The sequence below is a fragment of the Octodon degus genome, unplaced genomic scaffold, assembly GCF_000260255.1.
Source record: "Octodon degus isolate 3935 unplaced genomic scaffold, OctDeg1.0 scaffold00041, whole genome shotgun sequence".
NCBI classification, from domain to species: domain Eukaryota; kingdom Metazoa; phylum Chordata; class Mammalia; order Rodentia; family Octodontidae; genus Octodon; species Octodon degus.
The window spans coordinates 3,054,371-3,076,569 of NW_004524617.1; the positions used below are offsets into that span (position 1 = coordinate 3,054,371).

General features: G+C 40.3%; 1 protein-coding gene and 1 pseudogene across 8 annotated transcripts in view; both read left to right on the plus strand.

The window, feature by feature from the left end:
* Dmd (dystrophin) overlaps window positions 1–22,199 on the plus strand; it is a 1,613,500-nt gene that overhangs the window by 1,446,235 nt on the left and 145,066 nt on the right. For 3 of the 8 annotated variants that reach the window (XM_012514781.2, XM_012514782.2, XM_012514783.2), the window contains exon 1: window positions 18,578–18,714. The exons of 4 other annotated variants lie outside the window; for them this stretch is intronic. In XM_012514781.2, the coding sequence (XP_012370235.1) occupies window positions 18,695–18,714 (20 nt within the window). In that variant the 5' untranslated portion in view covers window positions 18,578–18,694. Of the gene's footprint in view, window positions 1–18,576; window positions 18,715–22,199 lie in introns of those variants that run through there. One more of the 8 variants, XM_012514780.2, reaches the window with a different exon arrangement.
* On the plus strand, window positions 8,766–9,186 carry LOC111816810 (annotated as a pseudogene).

A 22,199-nucleotide genomic window follows, 5' to 3' on the forward strand; every position in this document is an offset into this window, starting at 1 on the left:
TGAAATCTTTCTGACTGAATTCAGTTAGCACAGTTTTCTGAGTAAAGGATATAGCTCAGTGGTAGAATTCTTGCTTTGTTGTGTACCAATGTTAGAACAAACAAATAAGGAAATTAACAAACAAAACCTGGTGAGTATAGCTCTCCACCCGCATTTATGAACCCAAATTGTGATTGTTTTACATATGTCTTCTGCTGTGGCTTAGGAATAACAAGAAGATAGTGTTTTGTTGAGAACTGTTGGTCTCTTGGTGTGATCTGTTGCACATCAGGAAGAAATGGTGGCAGGAGGATGAAAAGCTAGACAAGAAGAAAAGAGCTGGGTCAGGTGGTGACCTGTCTGCTTGGTTGGCAAAATGACCCCCAACCCAACAGTAGGAGTATTTATTTATACCTTTGCAAAGTTAATATAATGTGACATGAAGTTACCTAATGACTAGTAGCTGACATTAACCAAGCAGGATGCTTTTCTCAGGCCTGAGGTAGCTTAACTGCTTTAGGTACTGAGGCCTACTCCTGCTCTCACACATGTGACTAATTTCTAACTTTAGCAGCTCCCAACAGCATTTTCACCCTCTTTCCCCAAAAGAAGACCTAGCTGGAAAATAATCAGCCTTGAAAACTAGAAATCAAAAAATGCCTGCCTTCATCAGCCTATCCTTGCCTGACCTGCCTTACAGAGTAACCATGGAACAGAGAATAGTGATGGCAGATGAGGCCGGGACAGGCTGACTGGGGAGTGACAGTTTTCGTCTCTGGTTTTTCAGGTTCTAATTATTTTCAGGGAAACACTGGTAGTATCCATTTTGGTCTTTTTACTACTATTCAACTCCTCTTCTCCCTGTTTTCAAAGCTTTGTTTCCATTTTCTTCTTTTTTACTCTTAGTTGTTGGTAAAATAAGTATCGATTTCAGCTGAGCTTAGTGATTTGAAAATGACAATAGTTGTTAGTACTACTTGTGATAATAATATCAAAATTGTCATAGATTTAACTCATAAAGATGAGTTCTCAAGGTTTGGGGGTATGCATTGCTCCACAGCAAAGGGTGTGCAAGGTCGTTGGCTCAATCTCTAATATGACAGAATAAAGATAAAAAAGGAAGATGAGTTCTTGCTACCAGATGAAATTTGATAGCATATTTAAATAAAATGTAAATCTCACACTTAGCCTCGGGTAACCAATTGTAAAAACACAGGAGAGAGGAGACCTTTATTAATATCGGATTATATTTTAAAACTCTTGGATTTTTACTTAATCCACAAATTCAATATTAACAAAAAGTGTGAAATGACACTTTGCTACAACAATCACAGACAATATTCATAGCGGCAAAGCAGGTGAAGGAAGCACCCTGCTTACTCAATTCTGGGTATCACATTTTAGATAGATCTTCTCTTTCAAATACGCTAGTATAGGTGAAGAGCTGTAGACTGTGAAAGACAGAAGGAATGCAGGTATGTAGATTTCACTGAAAGAGAATGGGAATTAGGAAAAATATAATAGGTAGGCCCAAATATTTATAAGGTTAGGAGAGATTTATTATGTTTTGGATAAGTGTTCTTTGTTTCATCTTGGTTTGGATTTTACCCTCCGAATAGATTCAGCTAGATATGTTGAAGCTATAGAACAGCAGATTTTAACTAAACAGTAAAGAAAATGTTGTAAATGAGGTTTCCAAAAAGTAGAATGAATCGCCTTCAAAGTCAGTAAACTCTCTCCCTGTGCAGCAGATATTCAAGGCTGACATGACTATCTCACCCCTACAGGCAATTTCTGTATTAGATGAGAGGATGTAATTCATTAACCTTTAAGGTCACTTCTGAATCTAATGTTTTGATATTTTCTGAATTAATCAGAAGGGAAGTGACAGCATGACCTGGATCTGTCCCATATTTATATAAACATCCTGTGCAATGCACCTCATTTTCTGTCCAACCGTGTACATTCTTGAATGTTAAATTTGATTTTAGGGCAAATGCTTTTTAAAAACTTTAAAACTCAATTTCATTAGAGAATCATTTATACACAACAAACTACATTCACTGAACACGTACTACTCACTGATTGCTGACAGATGTGTGCTTGAGAAATCACGGCTAGCATGTACAGTATTTTCTTATCCCCCTAAAGCCTCTTTCTGCCTCTTTGCAGGCCATTCTTGCCTTTATCCTTTACCCCAGGCAGCTACTGATCTGCTTCCTGTCACTATGTATTGATTTTGGCTTTCTAGATTTTTTTATAAATGGACTCATACATTATTTGTGTATGTGTCTAGTTTCTTATACTCAGCACAATGATTTTGAACAACAGTAGTTTTAGGGTGCATATTTTGTTTATTTTTAATTGCAGGGTACTTTCTGTACCATGGATATACTAAACTTTGTGTATGCATTCTTTGGTTGGTATATGTTTGTTTCATTTGTGTTTGAAGAAGCTATTAATAAAGTTGCCAAAAATTGTATAATTATGCAAACTTTTGCCTACTCTTAAGAAAGTCTTAAGCACACTACAAGAATAACTTTCCAGATTACCTGTGTATTTGTTCATTTGATTTAATTGTTATCTTAGTTAAGAAACAAGTTGAAGACATGTACAGAGTATAAATTGATACGATGTCAACTGAGTACTGTGAGAATGTCCTAGTGTCTAACATTCTTTCTTGGTAACAAATGTGTATCAGCTACCTTTTGCTGCATAACAAACCACCCCAAAACTTACTGACCCTACAGAGAGGTAAACAAGCATTTTCTGTAAAGAACAAGAGAATAAATGTTTGAGGCTTTGTGAACCTCTCATTGTCTCTGCTACATGTTCTTAAAAAGAAAAAAACTTTAAAAGTGTAAAAAAATGTAGGCTATAAACCAGAGTTAGTCCATGAACCATAGTTTGTAGACCCTGCAATGTTACAGACATTTATTTGCTCACTGTGTAATGGGTGGATCTGGTCCATTTTGGGGTCTGGACCATTGGACTGCTTGCTGCTGACCTTGCTTACATCTGTGGTAGGTTGGCGGTTAAATGAGCTATGGTGGCCTGCTTTGAATGTCTGATAGTTGGCAGACTATTATCGAGGAACAGATGCAGCTAGGTCTGTGTGTCTCATTATCCAACACACTAGGCCAGGCTTCTTTGCATGGAGACTTGTCAGGTTTCTGTCTGTGTCTCATGCATCGTCCATTGGCTAAAGCAAGTCGTGTCTTAGTGCCATCCAGGATCCTAAGGGTGAGGAAGGATGCCACTCCTTGATAGGGACGAGATAACAGAATCACATGAAAGAGCCAGACAGCAGGACTGGGATTAGAATTTGTGGTCATTTTTTAATATATTATAAGATGATGAAGAAAAATTGCAGGCACATTTTTCTGTGGGCTGAAAAGACTGAATTTAGATATAGATAAAGTGGGATGTACTGTTAACATTTTTGATTTGTGAGTAATCATTGCTAGGCTAAATAGCTGATTTGTAGCTTCATATCCAGTGGTAGAAATAGTGTGGTATCCATAGTCTGGTAATTTTAAAATACAAGAAATACTGATTAGAAATGTTCAATTAACTGCTTACAAGTACAGGATATTTAATGAATGTTGGTGTGATTAAAAATTGAACAAGGCGTGTTGTGACTTCCTTTCTGGTTATACTTATGGCAAGGCACTCTTTTGAAAATAATTGTGTTCTTGAAGCTGTTATTTTTATTCTTCATATGTTTAATATCCTATAGCCACAGACTGTCTCTGTGTGCCTACATTTTTTAAAAACTTGTATGCATTTGGTACCAAGTCTCACAGTGCAGCTTGGACTCATAGTGATCCTTCTGTTTTCAGCATTGGGATTACAGGTATATGCCATCATGCCCCGTCTCGGTGGCTAACTCAGCACACTCAGGGGTGGGGTCAGTGCGGCACATGAGACCAGGAGAAAGCTCTGGTTCTTGTACTTGCCAGAGCAAGCATTTAGTCCAGTGAGCTATCTTGCCAGTCCTGTGTCCCTACAATTACATGAAAATACCTTTTTAGTTTTTTTAAGAAGATGGCATCATTCATCTTCATAAACACTTATTCAGAACAACTTCTGAAGCATTTAATAGGATGAATTCATAGGTATGAAATAGAATGGGGATCATGCATCCCTTCAATATCATCATTCTGTCTGCTACCTCCTTGCCAATTTGTTGGCCTGGACCTGAGCATGCTAGCAAGGGCTCCAAACTAGGTCTCACTGCAGAACAAGAGCAGAAGGATTATTTCTCAGTTTATGTTTGGAAGTCTATTGCTCAGACAGGCAACATGCAGTTGTGTATGGTTGTCTGAGCTGCTTGTTACTCCCCTTGACAATACTTTTAGCAGCAATGTTTTGCCTTCTGCAGTGTGACAATATTACCATGCCATTTGGAGGAAAAAGAAAAGGCTGAGTGCTTCCTAGTATACTCCTAAACAGCCACCCAAACAAACAGCTGGCAGAAGACATCCCTCAAGCTTGGAACATATTCTACCCCCTGCAGTACTCCATGTGGCTGTAACTTCAGACTTGGTGAATGCCCCACCCTCCTTACTCCAGCTCCTAAGTTTCCTTCTCCCTCTGCAGGCTCCCATAACACTCCCGCCCTAACCAGGGATAGGAGTGCAAATTGACTGCTCCCAGCATATGTCCAAACCCTAGTCTAGAGAAACTATATGATGCGAAATTGTGTGGCAGGCACACAGTACATCCACTTCTTTATACAGTAGACTCAGTAGATTCCACCAAAAGATACATACCAAAAATTACATTTTATGTATCATCCCGATACCAATATACAAGCACATATGCAGAAGTATTATATGTACATTTTTCCTATTGATGCCTATATGAAGGAAATAAAAATTTCACAAACATTGTTTATTTATCTTATAATGTATTTTCAGGTTTTCTGTTTGGTTCTATTCCCTTAGACATAATGTTGGTCAAAAAATAATGCTGGTCATAAAAAAATAATAATGCTGGTCATGATCCTCTCTATATATTTTGTGACCTGCTGTACCAGGATGACAAAATGGCAAAGGCATAGAGGCCCCAAGTGTTTCAACTCTGCCAGTTGCCACTCTCAGGAGTCCTTGAGCAAGTTTCTATCATTTCTTGATGCCTCAACATTCTCATCTATAAAATTAATATATGAATAAAAATTCACCAGAGACCTGTTTTGAGGATTACACAAGTTATTATGTTTAAACCACTAATAGGATGTGAAGCATAATACAAGGTTGATTGAAACTCATGGTGAACGTTTAAATCTTTAAAACATTTTTACAGTAGAAGACACATTACCATTGATGCCCCACAAAAAATATTCCTCTCACTTTGAGCACACTTATGCCATTGTTCTTGCCACTTTCGGAAGCGGCTCTAGAAGTCCTCTTTTTTTCCATAATTTTATTGATAAACAAATAGCAATGAGACAGTTTCAAATCAAATCAATAGGACAGTTTCAATAACTAACACACTGCATATATTCTTCTTAGTGGTTAATTGCTGTACAAGATGCGGACTTGAGTTCCTATTTACAAACACCATTAGAACAAATCCCTCTATTCATTAAGAGAATGTAACTCTTTACAGTGTATCATGATACACCTTATTCACAGGGTCTGGCACTGTGTGACTTGTGGCTTTTCCCCAAATAAAAATGACTTTGAAAGGTAAATGTTTTGAACCAATTCAGGACATCAAGGTAGCCATGACAGTGTAACTAATGACACTCACAAAGAGGGCTTCAAGAACTTCCAAAAGTGGAAAGAATGACGATATTAGTGTTTACAGAAAGGAGGAGTATTTTGAGGGGGGTTAAGTCACAATTCATATTTTATCACAATAATTTTTCCCCAAATTGAAATGTTCACTGTAGTTTCTGATCATACCTTATATACATATGCATTCCTTTAGGGATGTTTTAAGGAATGGAATTGCTAGGTCAAAGGGTGTATGTGTCTGCAGCTTTTACGCCTTTTTTCAGTTTCCAGGGAATTTTACTGGTTTGCACTCCTGGCAATAAAGCATGAGAGCTCTAGTTTGCACACATCTGTTCTAATACTTGGTATTGTCTTTCTTGCTTGGGTGGGTACGCATAACATAATGTAACACTTTTATCAAGCTCAGTGATCCTTGATTCTTTGATCTAACTTTTCTACCCTTCTTAAAGTTTCAATCCTGGATTTTAAGTTATTCTTTATTTGTCTGGGTGTTTTGTGATGGTAGGAATTGAATCTAGAGCTTTGTACATGCTTTACTATGACCTATACCCCCAGCCCCATATCTATTATTTTTAAAACTTTATGGGTTATTTTAAGTTGCCCTAAAGGTTCATGGGAAAATGAAAAGTATAATATATATGTGGTATACATACAAATATGGCTGTACAGTTAATGGTGCCATTGTAAAAAGTCTAAGCTTCTTCGCTTTGCTCCTAACCCTCACATCCAACTGGCTTGAAAGTAGCATTGACTTTATGCCATAATTTGGCTTTTGCTTTGATTCCTAGAGAGTGAATCGAAGGCCATCACATGAGTTGCTTCTACAGGCCTTGGATTTTTTTTTTTTTGAGACAGTCTCTTTAAGCCACCATACTGACCATACTGCCTAGGCTGGGCTAGAAATTATACTTGTCCTGCCTCAGTTTCCCAGAGTGCTGGGATTGTAGGCATGTGTCACCATGCCCAGCTCTATAACCTTTTGTTGAATCCATCCTTTCCATGAACTCTCAGTACTACTTTCTTAGTTCAGACTTTTATCTTCTCTGAATTAAGCGATTGTAATGATCCTTAGACATGCATCCCCATTCAGATTTCTACCCTCTTTTTCATTCCTGTTCCTTTCTATCCCAAATCTAATTTTATTCAAAAAGAAAAATAGGTAAAAGTATAGGTGGTATCAGTGTCTATCTCTGTCCTCAATATAAGAAGTGGCTTCTTTCCAGGTGTGGCAGTACATACCTATAAACCCAGCACCTGGGAGGCTGAGGTAAGAAGACCCTAGTAAGTTCCAGGCCAGCCTGGGCTATACAGCAGGACCTCATTTCAGAAAACCCAAACCCAAAATAAAACCAAGCCAAAATAAAGCCCCCAAACCAATAACCAAATAAACATAAACAGTGAGATTTGATGTGCTTGTAGAGATAGTAGTGTTTCCTGCCCAGTAGCTCCACCAAGATATAAAGTCCAATGCTGCTCTGTACTTCTTTTCAAGTCTGTACAAGGCATAAACTGATATCCTAACACAGCAGTATGTTAATATATGAAATCTGTGCCTTCTAAATTATTGATACAAGAAATTACTTCCTAGAATCTATTTAAGAAACGTACTTCAGCTCTTTATACACTAACAAACATTTGCATGAAACCTGGTAATTAAGCCTAATTAGGTTTTTTTTAATGAATACGTATCAGTTACATGGAGCACTTGATTTCACTCTGGCATATTTGGACATGCATACAACATACTTTGAGCATTTAAATGATCCCAGTGGCCCCCTTGCCCTTCTAGCCCCCTCCTCTTGATTCATTTCTTCTTTTGCTCTAGTAGTCGCCCTTCTACTCTTATGCCCTCTCTATTTTTTTTTTAAGATCCCATATGTGAGTGAAAATGTGATACTGTCTAAAACTGGCTTATTTCACTTTACATGATAATCTCTAGTTTCATCCATTACAAATGACATGATTTTGTTTTTCTTTATTGGTGAATAATATATATATATATATATATATATATATATATATCTCACATTTTCTCTATCTGTTCATCCACAAACACCTAGGCTGTTTCTACTGTGAAAACAGCCTAGGTGCAAATAAATTGATGAGGTACTTCTCAAAAAAGTACAAAGCTGTGTGTGGTGGCACATATCTATAATCCAAGCATTACAAAAGCCTGAGGCAGGAGGATCACAAGGGCAAGACCAGCCTAGGGAAGTTAATGACTTAGGGAGTCCTAGTCATGGCCCAAGGTTCAATACCCAGTATAGCCAAAGGGAAAGAGAGAGAGGGAGGAAGGGGGGAGAGAGAGAGACAGAGACAGAGACAGAGGGACAGACAGAGCGAAACACAGAGAAAGACAGAGACAGAGACAGACAGAGAGAGACAGAGAGAGAACAAAAAACAGAGATACTGACGTAAATAGGATACACTGCTGATGGGACTACGCGCTGTTGTAGTTTCTATGGAAATCAGTATGGAGGTTCCTCAAAAACTGAACATAGAGCTACCATTTAATCCAGCTACATCACTCCTTGGTATATTCCTGAAAGAACAAGAGGCACTATTCATTTGCACATTTATTGTTTATATTAGTAGGGTTTATTTAGTGTTAAGTGTTTTGAGTTCTTTATGTATTATGGATACATAATACATATTCTTGTAAAATAGTGGCTAACAAATATTTTCTCCCTTTCTGTAGGTTTTCTCTTGTTCTGTTGGGTTACTTTTACTATGCAGAACTTTTTAATTTCATGTAATCCCATTCATCAATTCTTGCTATTATTTCCTGTGCAATGAGAGTCCTATTTAGAAAGATATTGCCTGAATGTAGGACTTCAAGTGTTTTCTTTGAGCAGTTTCAACATTTCAGGTCTTATACCTAGGTCTGTGATCCATTTTGAACTGATTTTTGTACAGAGAAATAGGGATCTAATTCTATTCTAGATATCCAATTTCTCCAGCATCACTTCTTAGAGAGGTTATCATTTCTTAAGTATGTGTTTATGGCTCCTGTGTCAAGAATCACGTGGCTGGGGCCTGTGCGACAAGATGGAGTTGCTTTAGGTCCCAAAGTGCAGGCTTAAGCAGTTTCATGGACACACCAGCCTGCATGGCTATCTATGTTTTCTTCAGGGCAGGTGATATGAGGATTGGTATGTTAGTTTGGAAAGACAAATATGGCAACAAATACTATGAGAACAACAAGCAATTTTGGAGCATCACTGGCTGCCCAGTATGACTGATGACCCTCCAACGACAAAACTGATCATGAGTTCTTTGGAAAACCCACAAATTCAATGTGAATAGTACATTGAAACAGTACATACTTTATTCCACCACTAGAAAGAAAATTCAGGAAAGGGTCCCACATTCCACACTTTACAATAATAATGAGAACCAGTTGCATCCTGTAAAATACAGGTTTTTCACAGAATTGGACTTTTACTGCTTACTGTTAGTTTGATTAAAATGGTTTGAACAAAAAAAATCAGATGACTTTAATTGCCTGGGTTTGTTTCTGTGGTCTTCTATACTCATGTGTTTGGTCTATATATCTATCGCCATGCTGTTTCTGTTCCTATAGCTTTGTAGTATATTCTGAAATATTCTGTGGCTTTATGATACCTCCAGTCTTGGCTTTTTGCTCAGGACTGCTTTTTCTCTTCAGAGTCTTTTGTGGTTCCATACAAACTTTTAAGCATAGTTATGTCTAAATTAAAATGCATGTTCTCTAATTTCAATTGTTCAAGTTAGCCTCCTTTCTCTTTTTACCTTTTTCCCCCTCTCTTTCTGTGCTTATTATAATCTGATACTATATTTGATCATGTATGAGTCTATAACCCCTCACTGGGCTGCAAACTACTTAAAGAAAAAGATCTATTTCTTTTGGACCCCCAAAAGAAATGTTATAAATATGCTGAAATTTCTATGTATTTCCATATCAATCTTCTAACACACCCTCCAGTTTTTATGAACCATAAAGAAAAATGAGAAGAGTTTAAAAGAGCAGCAAAGACATATGCAAGTGGTCCATAAATGCACGATGATTGCAACCACTTAAAGATAATACAGGGAAATACTTAATGGACAAACAGTTTGGGGGCACCGCATGAAAAACATTTCTTGGAAACTGTGGAGAAATCAAAATTCATTACATCCACATTTCCTGTTCATCTTCAAGAAAAGCCTTGGCAAAAATAATCCAGAAAGAAAATAAACCAGTGCTAAAGTACAAGATTCAATCCCTGGGGAGCCAGGGAAATGGGGGGCAGGGGCGAGGATGGCTCAGTAGAATAAGCACTTGCCTGGCAAACGTAAGGGCCTGAGTTCAATCCCCAGTTCCGAAAAAAAAAAAAAAAGATTCAATTGTTGGTATATTATTAATTGGTAAAATTGGGTTTCACCTCATGTCCTCTTTCATGGATGCCTGTCTTTGCATGGGAATCCTACCCCATGTTGGCTGTTCAAGGCTTGCTACCAAGAGAATCCATCAAGATTATTCTCTGCCGCTGTCCCCTACCACATCAGTATTCACATGCTCTCCCACAGTGTTCTGCTCTCTGAAAATAAGTACACATGTACTCTTTTATTTATGGATGAATAATGTTTATATTTTAACCTCAGGCTGAAAGACTAGCAGGAAATGGTGTGGAGTTTATACACATGTTAGGCTGTGGTTATTGATTTATTTTGCCAAAAAAATCTTGCTTTATCCATTTGCCCTGTACTTATGGAAGACTGAACTCATGGCCTCCTGCATGCTAGGCAAGTACTATATCACTGATCTACATACTCACTACTTTCTTGGTAATTTACCCAGGCTCGCCGGAAATTTGCAATCTTCCTGCCTCGGCCTCTAAGATTATAATTACAACTCATCATACCCTGGAGGATTGAAACTCAGGCTTTTCATTTTCCTTCATACAATAAACTCAAATGACAAGTTAAGTGCTTGTGCTAAATTTATTTTTGTAACTTATTTCATGGTATATTTTTTACAGTAGTCCTGGATTTTTACTGGGTTTTCTTCTGAGGAATCATACCTGCTTGATAGACTACTTTGCATAATCAGATTTCTCCAGCTTTCAAATTCCATTCAGAGTATTATGTTATTTTGCCCCACACTCTGGCCCTGTGAGGTGTCGTGTGCATTTTATAGATGAGTCAACAAAAGGTCCCAAGGGATTAAGTGACTCATCTAAAGGGTTACACATCTAAAGGGTTAAGTGACTAGCTTCTTAAGGGACAAAATTGATCTGGACACCCTAACCTTCTACTGTAATGTCTTTGCCTTCATTTGCAGCAATGATTGCTGAAGATTAAAAAACTGCTTTTGATAGAGCATGATTCTTGCAGATATTCATCTCAAAGGAAAAAAAAAAACCTCATGTCTTCATCTGTAGTATTTGACATTTTCCTTATCTGTTTCAATTTAGGATGACTTCCTTGTTCTCTTAATTGACTGGTAATTCTTTTGTTTACTTTTTTCTAAACTTCAAGAACCAAGTCATAAGAATTAATAATGGTTAGATTAGCATTTATCATTTTTTATGAAATTTGAGTATTTCAAAGGGGTAATTTAGGCAGGCATGTATGTAGAACTTTGCTTTTTAATTAAAAAGACTCAAAATGAAATGAACCTCTGACAGTAACAGATGACTTCTTCTAAAAGCTGCATTACTATTTGATGTATGTTCAGTATTTTCGTGTGGATAATAAGTCCTACGACTTGTTTCAAGAAAAGTGACAGGACTAAGACAATTAAAAAAGACAAAGCTTCTCTTTTTTAATCATATGCTCATAAATAAGACTGAGTTGTGAATTATTTCTAGAGAAGCAATTGACAAAGTATAAGTAAATCATTCTAAGATCTAAAACTGTCTCGATTTTTTGAATGTTCAAACTGAACCTGTATCCTTGTCCCATGGTGAATTTCCTTTGACAAATAAATATTTACAAGTATGAAATACAGACTTTGCACACTTCCTAAGGCCAAGCCGTACTGTTTAAACTAAAATTTCATATTTTTCTCACCTTAAGAGCATAATTGGAGAGCAATTTTCTTGTAGCAGACTGGCCATTAATCATTCCTTAGATAATATTGGCATTGTGAGTTTTCAGTTAGAAAGAAAAACTGTAATTTCTGGATTGATCAGAAAAAACCTAAGAGCTTATGGGTTTGAAGAAAACAGCCTGGTAAAACAAAATTGTCTTCCCTACTCCCACATGGAGAAGAAAGGGGTTTTTCAATATCCTCCCATTTTTCAGGGAAGATTCTTCTTGATTGGGTGGATCGAAGGGTTAATTTACTTGTGATTTGAGAGAAGAATGTGACTTCCCTAATTTTTTTTTCTCAAGTGTGGTGAGTGGGAGGAAGGTAGAAAGAGGCCCCAGAATGAATTCACTAATTGGGGTTTTCACCTGCTGTGAGTCTAATCGAATACAAAGCCTTATTTGTAGCTGAAGAGGAAGAGGGATTATGCAGAGTGTCAGAATTTCTGCCTAGTTTTGAAATTCCTGTTATTTGGCACAATTGCTTGGGAAAGGCAGACCAATAGTTACAGCTCTGAGCTGTAGTTAAGGTCGACCCAGAATGCTGCAGCCTGATATCTCTGGGCCACCTTAACCAGTTATCCATTTTTAGCAGAAGGTGGTGTGGTTCAAGTACACAGGGTATTGCTATAGCTGGCGGGCTAATAGGCACGCTGAATTCTTTCCCATGAAGCAACTTCAGGCCTGTGAGGTTAATGAAGTGTGGCTTTATTTTAGTGAAGTTGCTAAACTTCACATCTTTTTAGATGTTCAGCTTGATATAGGTAGCTCTGTGAAGCTTTGAGAAATCTTATTAAAAGAAAACTGTATGAGATTGAAGCTGAGTTCAACTTTATCTGGAACCTGTCTGGTGAAATCTCTCAGGTTGGGATGGCGTCTGGCTCAGAGGACTTCACTGAGCCTGGCTTCCCCTGCCCCCACCCCCAGGAAAGGCCTGGAAAAATAGGCTTTTGTGTGGGTGTGAAGCGCTCTGTGTCTGAATGTAGAGGTCTCTTCCTTTGCCAGCTAATGTGACCTGGCTGAAGTTTATACCATATCCGCAAGATGTTGGTTTCAGATTGATCTAGGGGAATTATTACCCATTTTCATTAGTACGCCATGGTATTTGCCCTAACTGGCAATGACTGGCCACTACTGTACGTGTTTGTTAGATGTCTGATTCATCACTCTTGCCCGGTACTTATACTGTGCAGAGAAATGTGGAGTTCTGTGCTAGACGGATATGGAAATATGTTGATATTTTACTACTAAATATGTATTGTACTTACTTGGAGCAATATCTACACTCGCAATCAATTTTTATAAAATGATGTACGCTGTGCTCAAGATTAGTTAGGGATCCAAAGGCAGTTCAAATAGACTCCTCACGCCAGAAGGAAGCTGGACACTAGGGGGTGGCAAAGTCCCTCATGATCATCTCCCACCCCACCCCCCCCAAGTGCCCAGTACAAAACAACTCTTCTCTTTTTAGCATTCTGCTCATTTTTCTAAACATTGTTAGTATCAGACTAAGTTTAAAACCACGAACAAGGACCGGCCAAATAGTGCAGCAGATGAAAGCGCCTGCAAGAAGGCACAGAGGCCATCCGGGCCTGCCGTGCTGGCCCCACCCTGTGGCGTGTCCTGAGAGAGCGATTGAGACTGAGCGCGGTGGTGCGTGCCTGTAAACCCAGCTCTCCGGAGGCGGTAAACAGGAGGATCACTATGAGTTCGATCTAGTGGTGAAACCCTGAACACCCTGTACACCCTTGTCTAAAACAAATACAAAAATAGATAATAGTAAAAAAAAAAAAAAAAAAGCAAACCCGCAAACAACCTACAAAGGAAAAAAAAAAAAAGTCTGCCTGTGGCACTTCACTTTCTCTGTAAAATGGGCTCACCCAACCACGTGACCACCGCTGCACTGCCATTTCCAATCCATAGCTCCATAGCACCCTCCCCTTGAGCTCTGGCTGGCAACCACCCCCTATATCCTAGGTGTCTTCACTTTTACACTGCACTGTCTCCACCATCCTATTTAAGACGTAATTCATTCATTTCCTATGACCCTCTTCTGCCCTGTCCTGAAATTGCAAGCTTGTTGAATGCTACTCATCCAATCTTTACAGTCGATTTAGGAGAGTGACTCTTGATTTTTTTATTGTGTTTTACAATCATCTGGTGAGCCTTTAAAATCCCCAAACTAAAAAGGAATACAATCAGAACCTCAGAGTGGTGGCACTTGGGTGTCTGAGTTACTTTTTGTTTACTTGTTTAGTATTGGTAGTTGAACCCAGAGCCTTCACACACTGAGCAATATCCCATTTGTGTTGTTGTTGCTGCTATTGCTGCAGGGTCTCACTAAGTTGGTAAACTGTCCCAGGCTGGGCTTGAATATGCAATCTTCTTGCCTCCACCTCCCAGAATACTGGAATTCCGGGTGTGCCTCTCCACTCCCAGCAGTATCTAAACGTTTTAATGTCTCCCAGGTTGTACCAATGGACAACCAACTACCAATGGACAACCAACTACCAATGGACAACCAACTACCAATGGACAACCACCTACCAATGGGCAAGCAACCAACTTAGAGCAACCAAGTCCTCCCTAACTCAGTGGTTTCAAACCTATGGCACACATGCTACACCTGGAGCTGTTTGTATTATGGAAAGCTCTCAATGATTTACCTCCCGTGCCCTAGGTCTTCATTCCCTTCCAGTCACATACCTAGTCAGTCAAGATTCCTCTAACTTCTACCATGTTTTATCATTTTCCACCTTTTCTTCCACTTCTGTATCCCCACTGTTTTTCAGTCATCTTGTATCTGGTCTCTTAATTCCAGTCTCTCTCCTTGGATTCAGTCCCTGCACCATTTTGCTGGTGATTATTCTAAAGACAGATCTAACAGGGTCACAGTATTGCTTCAATTCCTTCTTCAAAAAAGTACCTCCAGAGCTTGCAGGTTACAGATCAAACTCTGGATTTTTCTTAGTTTGCACACTTGGTATTTTGTCCTCCTCTCCAACCCCCAGCTCGACATTGTGCCAAGCAGAACTCTGAGACTATGGGAAAGAACAGGGTCCTTTACCTTCATACCTGCTGATATCACATTTGTAATCTTTAATTTGCCTTTACCATAACCGTCCAGAAGTTGCTTGTGGGCCCACAAAGTAGCTTTCTATAAATCTTTGTCCATGAGTGACCCTAATCTACTTTTCATCTTCAGGGAGTGGAGCTGACTTATTCTCTATCAGTAGTCCTCACTCAGTACCCAATCTGTGGCCCGAAAAAGTGGCTTTGACTGGAGGAGTCCTGGTTGAGTCAGGGTCCTAGGAAAAACATGGTGAATCAGAAGGGATGCTTAGAGAAAGCATAATGAAAAGGCTGTTTTCACAGATCTGGACAGCGTAGGGACAAACACAAGGAATGGTATATAGTTAATCAAAAGGACAAGGGAATGGAACACAATAGTTTGGGGCACCTGCAATATGCTGTTGCTGTAGGAAATGACTGCTCAAAGAGAGCTGTGGCTATAGGTCAATGATCCCAGCCACTGCCAGTCCAGGGGCCAGCAGGAGGGAGCCTGGGGAATAAACACCCAGCTATCCCTCTCCCTTTGCCCTTTCATCTTCTTCTATAGGCCTTTCAGCATTGCCTCCCATTGCTTTAAAGCAAAAGGAAATCAAAGGGTAAGAGAGCCTGATTGATGCCCTTCTCACAGGTCTAGCCTCCTAGGGGCACACAGCCAGTGGAGAAGGGCAGAGAGTACAGACAGAGGAGAATGGGCAAATACTGTATCTAGCACAGTTCCTCAGGCGACAGAAGACCTTATTTTCCTAAGGTACCTGTGAAGTTCAAGCAATTCAAAGACTTGAATTTTGGTTATATGCAGACCTCCTGTGCTAGTTTCTTTGACCTTCTCTCAAGCAAAATTCCTTTCCTGTGTCCTCAGCCGTCAGCGTGATTGCTTCTGAGCACACCAGAGAAAATAGACATTTCTTGCGGTCAAGTTCTCTTCCTTGCACCCCCATAATCTAGCCGTGATGTTGGGGACAGGTAGCTCACTATAAATTCTGGAGGTAGGATTGCAGTTGAAGTTTGTTTGTGGCAGAACTCCAAGTTCTTTCCAAGTTTGTGGCTCACATCAAAAGAGGATGATGATGAAGAGGAGGAGAAGGAAGAGGCAAAGGTGTAGCTCCGTGGTAGAGCAGGTGCTTTACATGCATGAGACCTAGCTTCAGTTCTCAGGAACCCTGAAAATCATAACGTATTTTTTAGTTACTAAGAGGAGCATTATTATTTGATAAGAAGAAATAGCTACTATAAATAAACAATGGATTACCCAACTGATATCACTACATAATTTACATATGAAATGAAAATTTATGAATTGTGTTGTTTTCCTAATGACTCCTCCTAATATTGGCAAAATTCATAACCTGAAATTAACAACAAAAGAGGCAGGGTGATGGCCATGACATTTCCTAACAATACCTTTAGGATTTATCTAAAATGATGTCAAGATAGGAGAAGATTTGAGACACTTCAAGTGCCTATAACTGCAGTCTAAAAAAGAACTTTAAAGGAGATTTTGATGATTGCCATCTGTCACATTTAAAAAAATCTGAATAGTAATTTTGTTCTCTCTCTCTCTCTCTCTCTCTCTCTCTCTCTCTCTCTCTCTCTCTTTTTGGCGGAACCAGGGATTGAACTCAGGCCCTTGCGCTTGCCAGGGAAGCACTTATTCCACTGAGCCATCTCCCCAGCCCCAGTAGCTTTCTAATTGGAGACTGGGAAGTAGAATTCCGCATTTATATTTTAGAGAATCATACCACTACTCTCAAATCTTGTATAGCTCACTTAAAAGTCTCACCATACAGGTGTTGCAGGTCCTTATTTGATTGATTTCTAATATTTAGAAATGTCTGTGTATTGAGGTTTGTGTCTTTTAATTGAAATAAAGGTAGAGAACACTTAAAGGATGTCCCACACTGACATAGAGATTACTGTCACTGATTACTGCAAAGACCACCACTTCCTCATCAGAGGACACTAATCCCAGTCCCCAAAGAAGAGGGTGCACCTAGAATTGCTTGTAGAGTGAGGTAAGACCTCAGTCAAAATGAATCCTATTGTGCCCCCCTCAGACCACAATAGCAGCTGCCTCCACAACTCACTAGCTTAAAGTTCTTGGAGGAAGGCACTAACAACTCTCCATTTATGAGGCTACATGTCAGCAGTCGTGGCTTTGAAATAGCAACACCAATCATACCTCCATGCACATGTCTACAGTGATAACGTTTACGTTTTTATCTGGTTTGTCAATGGTAATGAAGAAACCTGGCATCCCCTTCTGCTTTGGTTCACTACTTTATTTTTTTTTCTCTTCTGTGGTGCTGTATCACACAGCAAAGGGAGATTGATGCGGCTCATCCTTTCAGCTCAAACAATCTAGGGGGAAAATGTTGAGAAAAAGAATAGTTAGAAAGGGCGAGGGGGCTGGTGATATGGCTCAGTGGTCTAAAGCACCTACCTAGAACAAGCTAAGCGAAGCACAGGGACCGCGGTTCAATCCCCCAGCACCACATGCCAGCCAGCCCCGCCCCCTGGTGGGCTGAGCTGGCCACACACACACACACACACACACACAAAATTTGAAAAAAAAAATCTTTAAAAAAAAAAAAGAAAGGGCGAGGGCCGGGGAGATGGCTCAGGAGATGGCTCAGTGGAATAAGCACTTCCCTGGCAAGCGCAAGGACCTGAGTTCAATCCTTGTTCCGCAAAAAAAAAGAAAAAAGAAAGAAAGAAAAAAGCAAGGAAAAAGAAAAAAAAAAAAAAAGAAAGAAAGAAAGGGGGAATACGTTTAAACTGTGGCCCGAAGTGGAATGAACTAGTCAGAAGAGAGTGAAAAGCAAATGTTTGAAAGAAGATGGGCAGAAAAGGCAGGCCAAGCAAATGAATAAAGAGGGACACTATAAACACTTGAAGATATTATGTGGAGGTTTTGGAACAATTAGCTTGCTATTGAAGGCTAGCATCTTTTTGGACTGTTTCCCAGCTTAAAATAATTGTGTATAGTTAACCTGTATCACCACACTGCATACTCTAAAATGAGATATATTTGAACTGTCTCATCGCTGTAAGGTTTCAAATAAAATATCCCAACGGAAGAGTCCCTTTGAGATTTCCCTAAAAGCACGCTGAAGGACTGAATGGTGCAACTCCATTGGCAGTGGCGCTTCTCCAGCTTCAAAGTGTCCAGGGTCTCTAATTCAGGCGGCCTGGGGTGGGGGCTTTTCAGGTCTAAGAAGTTTCTAGGTGATGCTAATAGTGCATTTAGCGACTCTTCTATCACAGATGCAAATACTTTTTAAGAATTCCATTGAACCCAGGATGACTCTAACATGAATTTCCTGTCTTTACTGCCCCAGTATGTTAATCTTTAATTGAGGAGAAAGAGGGGCGCATGCATGTGATTTTTCTTTCGTTTTCTAAAAAGAAAACTGTAAGCCTACACAGTAATTATCTGCGATGAGGTCATAGGCACCTAGGTCATTTATTTAGGCAACAAGTAGTCCTGCTGGAGGTTTTAAGACGGTGCAGGGACGGAGCGCTGTGTGGCTTCCAAGTTCCTAGGTCCACCTTAAATCCCCTCTAGTTTCTTTTTCTTTTTTCTTTCTGTTTCAAGTGCTCTAACCGCCGGTCCTCCAGAGTCTAGGTTCCCAGTTCCCTAGGTGGGGGCGGAGCCCGCTCCAGCCCCGCCCCGTCTGCCCGCAGCGCCCCCTCCCCGGCCCGCCCGCCAGCACCGGCTCCTCCGCAGTGCTTTCGGCTGCGAGCCTGGGTGGCGGCAGCGGCGGCGCTTGACTTTCGGGGAGCCCGGCGGCTCTGGGAAGCTCACTCCTCCGCTTGCGCCCGCCCCCGACCGCGGAGCCCTTGCAGCCATGAGGGAGCAGCTCAAAGGGTAAGTGGATCGCGGCCCCGGGCTCCTCCGCCGCAATCCGTGCACTTGTGGCACGAGCCGGGAGCCGAGGCTCGCGGAGGAAGCCAAAACTTGGACCGGCGGCGGCTGGCCCTAGGGCGCCCGGGCGTCGAGGAACCTCTTCCGCGGGTCCCGGCGGCGTGGCTGCAGGTGCGCCCGCGGGGCTTTCCCCTAGCGCACAGCTCGGCTCCCGGCAGCCTCGCCCCAGGTTTTGGGATGGGCTCGGACTGTAGAAGCTGGTTTCTCCGCGTGGCCAGAGGCGGATCGGGTCCGAGGGAGCTTTTTGCTTCTTTCCGGGCTGCCGGTGTGGACGTGAGCCAGACAGGCTAGGCTGTTCCTACACCGCCGCTGGACCTCGCAGGAGGAAGGGGCGAGCGCGGCTGTGCCTTGCTCTGCACTGCAAGTGCCAAAAGGTCAACTTTCTGCCTGATTTCTTCCAAGGATTCCAACTGACATTTCCCTCGTTACATTTTCTCCGGCGCCCACTGCATACCTCGAGACTTGGAGAAATCGGGAAAGAAACAGCAGTTAAAGCCCAGAAGTCAAGAATATGACACAGAGAAAGGATCAAGGGTTTTGGTTGGTTTGTTCTTTTGATTGGTTGGTCTTGCTTTCTTTGCCCTCGGGTTGGGTGTGGAGTCCTTTCTGGGGTGCCCTTTTCTCGGGTTTCTCCAGGTGTCTGCTCGCCTTTAAGGAAAGTTTGTCATTTCCATTCCAAACATGGCAATGAAAAAGGCAGGAGACTTTTGCTTATTTCAGTTATATTTGAAGTTAAGTTTGAAGCTTCAATTGAAGGGGTTTAGCTGCTCGAGGGACGCATTGTATTAATTAGAAAATGCTTTAACAACAGGAAGAAATCCACCGGATTTAACTGGTGAACCAAAGTCCTTAGGTGAAATCCACATTCTTCCTTATCCAATGAGTTCTTGGCCCCTCTGATTCTTTATCTCTGTCATTGCTGCTTGTCGTCCCCTCCCCCTTAATCCCCAATAATCCTTTCCTCTTTTTTTGCCCAGATTTTGAGTTTCCTTGTTTCAGAGCTTCTCTCTGAAGGAGACACTTGCTCTTAGAGAAGGAAGAAGAACAAGTGAAACAACACGGTTGTGTGAAAGGTCTATGACCCTTCATCGCCGTGGAAATTGATTCCAGTCATTGTTTGATCTTGGTTTGGACACGTTCCTGAAGTGAAATTGCTTTGGCTAAAGTTGAGGGTGGGTAGGAGGTAAACCTTGAAAAACAAATACAACAGAGGACAAGTAACAACCGGAACGGCCACCGAGGCAATCATCTTTGCCCTGGTTTGAGCCAAGCAGAAAAAAATGTTAAATATCCCAGGGAACAAGAAATGGGAACTAGAATAGAATTTCTGAGGCTCAGATTGACACTCATCGCCCTAAACCCCCTCCCCACAGGAGGAGAAACTTTTCAATATATTTTCCCCATCCCCACCCTGCCAGTATTCCAGCAGTGCAAGCCAAGTTCAACAATTCAGCATGCAAATGCCAAGGTTCCTCTAGAAAAAGAGTCTGATCCCCAGATTAAAGGGAAATCGTGTGTGTGTGTGTGTGTGTGTGTGTGTGTGTGTGTATCAATGGGCATCAGAGTGTGTGAAGGCAAACTCTAATTTTGTGCAAATCACAAGGGAACGCTACCTTTCTCTGTTGCTGTGTAGCCACTAGTTCCTCCCTGTGAAGGCGTGGAAAGCTATAGATAGATGTATTGTGAACATATATATATATATTTTTTTTGAAGGCAACTATTCAGAGCATTTTCAGTACCAAATAACAGTAGTGGCAGAAGAAATCTTATTTTAATTAGGCAACTACCATTTCCCCAGTGAGAGCAGTAGCTATTTGTTACTTTTTATAAATGTTTAGTGTTTGCTTTTAAGAAACTAAAAAAGCCATTCCAATAAGTCGGACTATTCCAGCACTGACAGCAGGCACAGCTCTGAGGCAGTTATAATAACCTTGGACACTACTTGAAACTAAAGAAGGTGAGAGAAAAATTTAAATTGTGGTAGGAAATGAGGTCAGCCCTGTGCTTAGTAGACCAATGCTTTACTTTCTTAATATTGATAAGTAGGCATTGCTGGGGTCTTTTGTCATAGCCAATGATTTTACATTTTAATTTGTATCAGGTCTCATATAAAAGGAAAAGAAGATGATTGTGGTTTGCACTAATAGAAAAAAGAGAAATCTTAGCTTGAAGACTGCTCAGAGAGGGATATCTGGTCAAAGGTTTTGGGACCAGCAGTACAAAATTGCTAACATTTTTTTAAGACTGGAAGAGCATTTTAAGCATGATTGAGGGAGCCAGCCTCTGCATTAATGCACTTATAGACTTGTGATCTATGGTGCACACCATTGTTCTCAGGGAAGCTGAACAGAAGTGTACCCATCCAATGGAAACAGGTTTCAGGATTTCTTTTTTGGCTGGTCACTGCATAGGGGAAGTGGGGTTCCAAGGTGGAAAGTGAAGTGCTTTCTGTATTTTTCTATATTGTGTGCATATTCCAGGTAAATGTGAGCTGCTTCTCAGGGAGTTTCTGAGAATTCTCTGCTGTGTTTTTGAAGTCAGGCGTAGAGTAAGAAGTACAGCTGGAAAATCTGCACTGACCAAAAGCAACAAAATGTTTATCTTGTAGACTACAGATGTAAGTCATGCAGATTTGTACTTAAGATTTCACCCTATCCACATTCATCTACCCCGTCTATCTTTTGGGGGTACGTTAGTCCCAGTAAGGTTTTGGATTCAGCACAGGTAGACAACACCCACTTACAGTGAAGTGAATGTGGTTGGTCATATAGTTAGCAAGACATGTAATGCTCAGCATTTTCTTTAATGATTAAAAGGTTATTTTTCTACTTTTGAGAATTAGTCACACCCTTTATTCATTTTTCTTTCCACTCGTGCTAACTTCTTTCACTTAGTACTGGTTTGCAGTTGAAGCAAAACTCAGACAGCAAAGGTGAAATCTAAATCTGTTTTTCTGATTATTGTGCATGGCTTAAACAAATTGTGTATTAGAGGAGAAGAAGGTAAAAGAAGGTTGGCTTTTAGAATTATTGAAGAGTTCATTTACTTGTTATTCAAATCCCTCAGAAGCACAACTAATAAGGAGAAGAGTGCTAGCACAAGGACTAGTATCTTAACATACAAATAAGTTATGGGGTTGGGCGCAGACAGTTTTTTTGTGTGTTACAATACAGGAAATTTCAGTTTTATTAAGGGATGATGGATCAAAGATAATTTGTGAAAATCCTTTTCATAATTTGTAAACTGCAAAATGAAATCCTTAGAAAGACAGAAATGTAGGTATATTGGCAATGATGTAATTTTTTTCAGAGATGAGAAGATAGATGAAGCCTGCATTAATTCTCTCTGGGTTCTCCTATAAATCGTATGCACATTTCTAATTCCATTCAGAGTTGCATTTGATACAGGTTTATTTTATTTTATTTTAT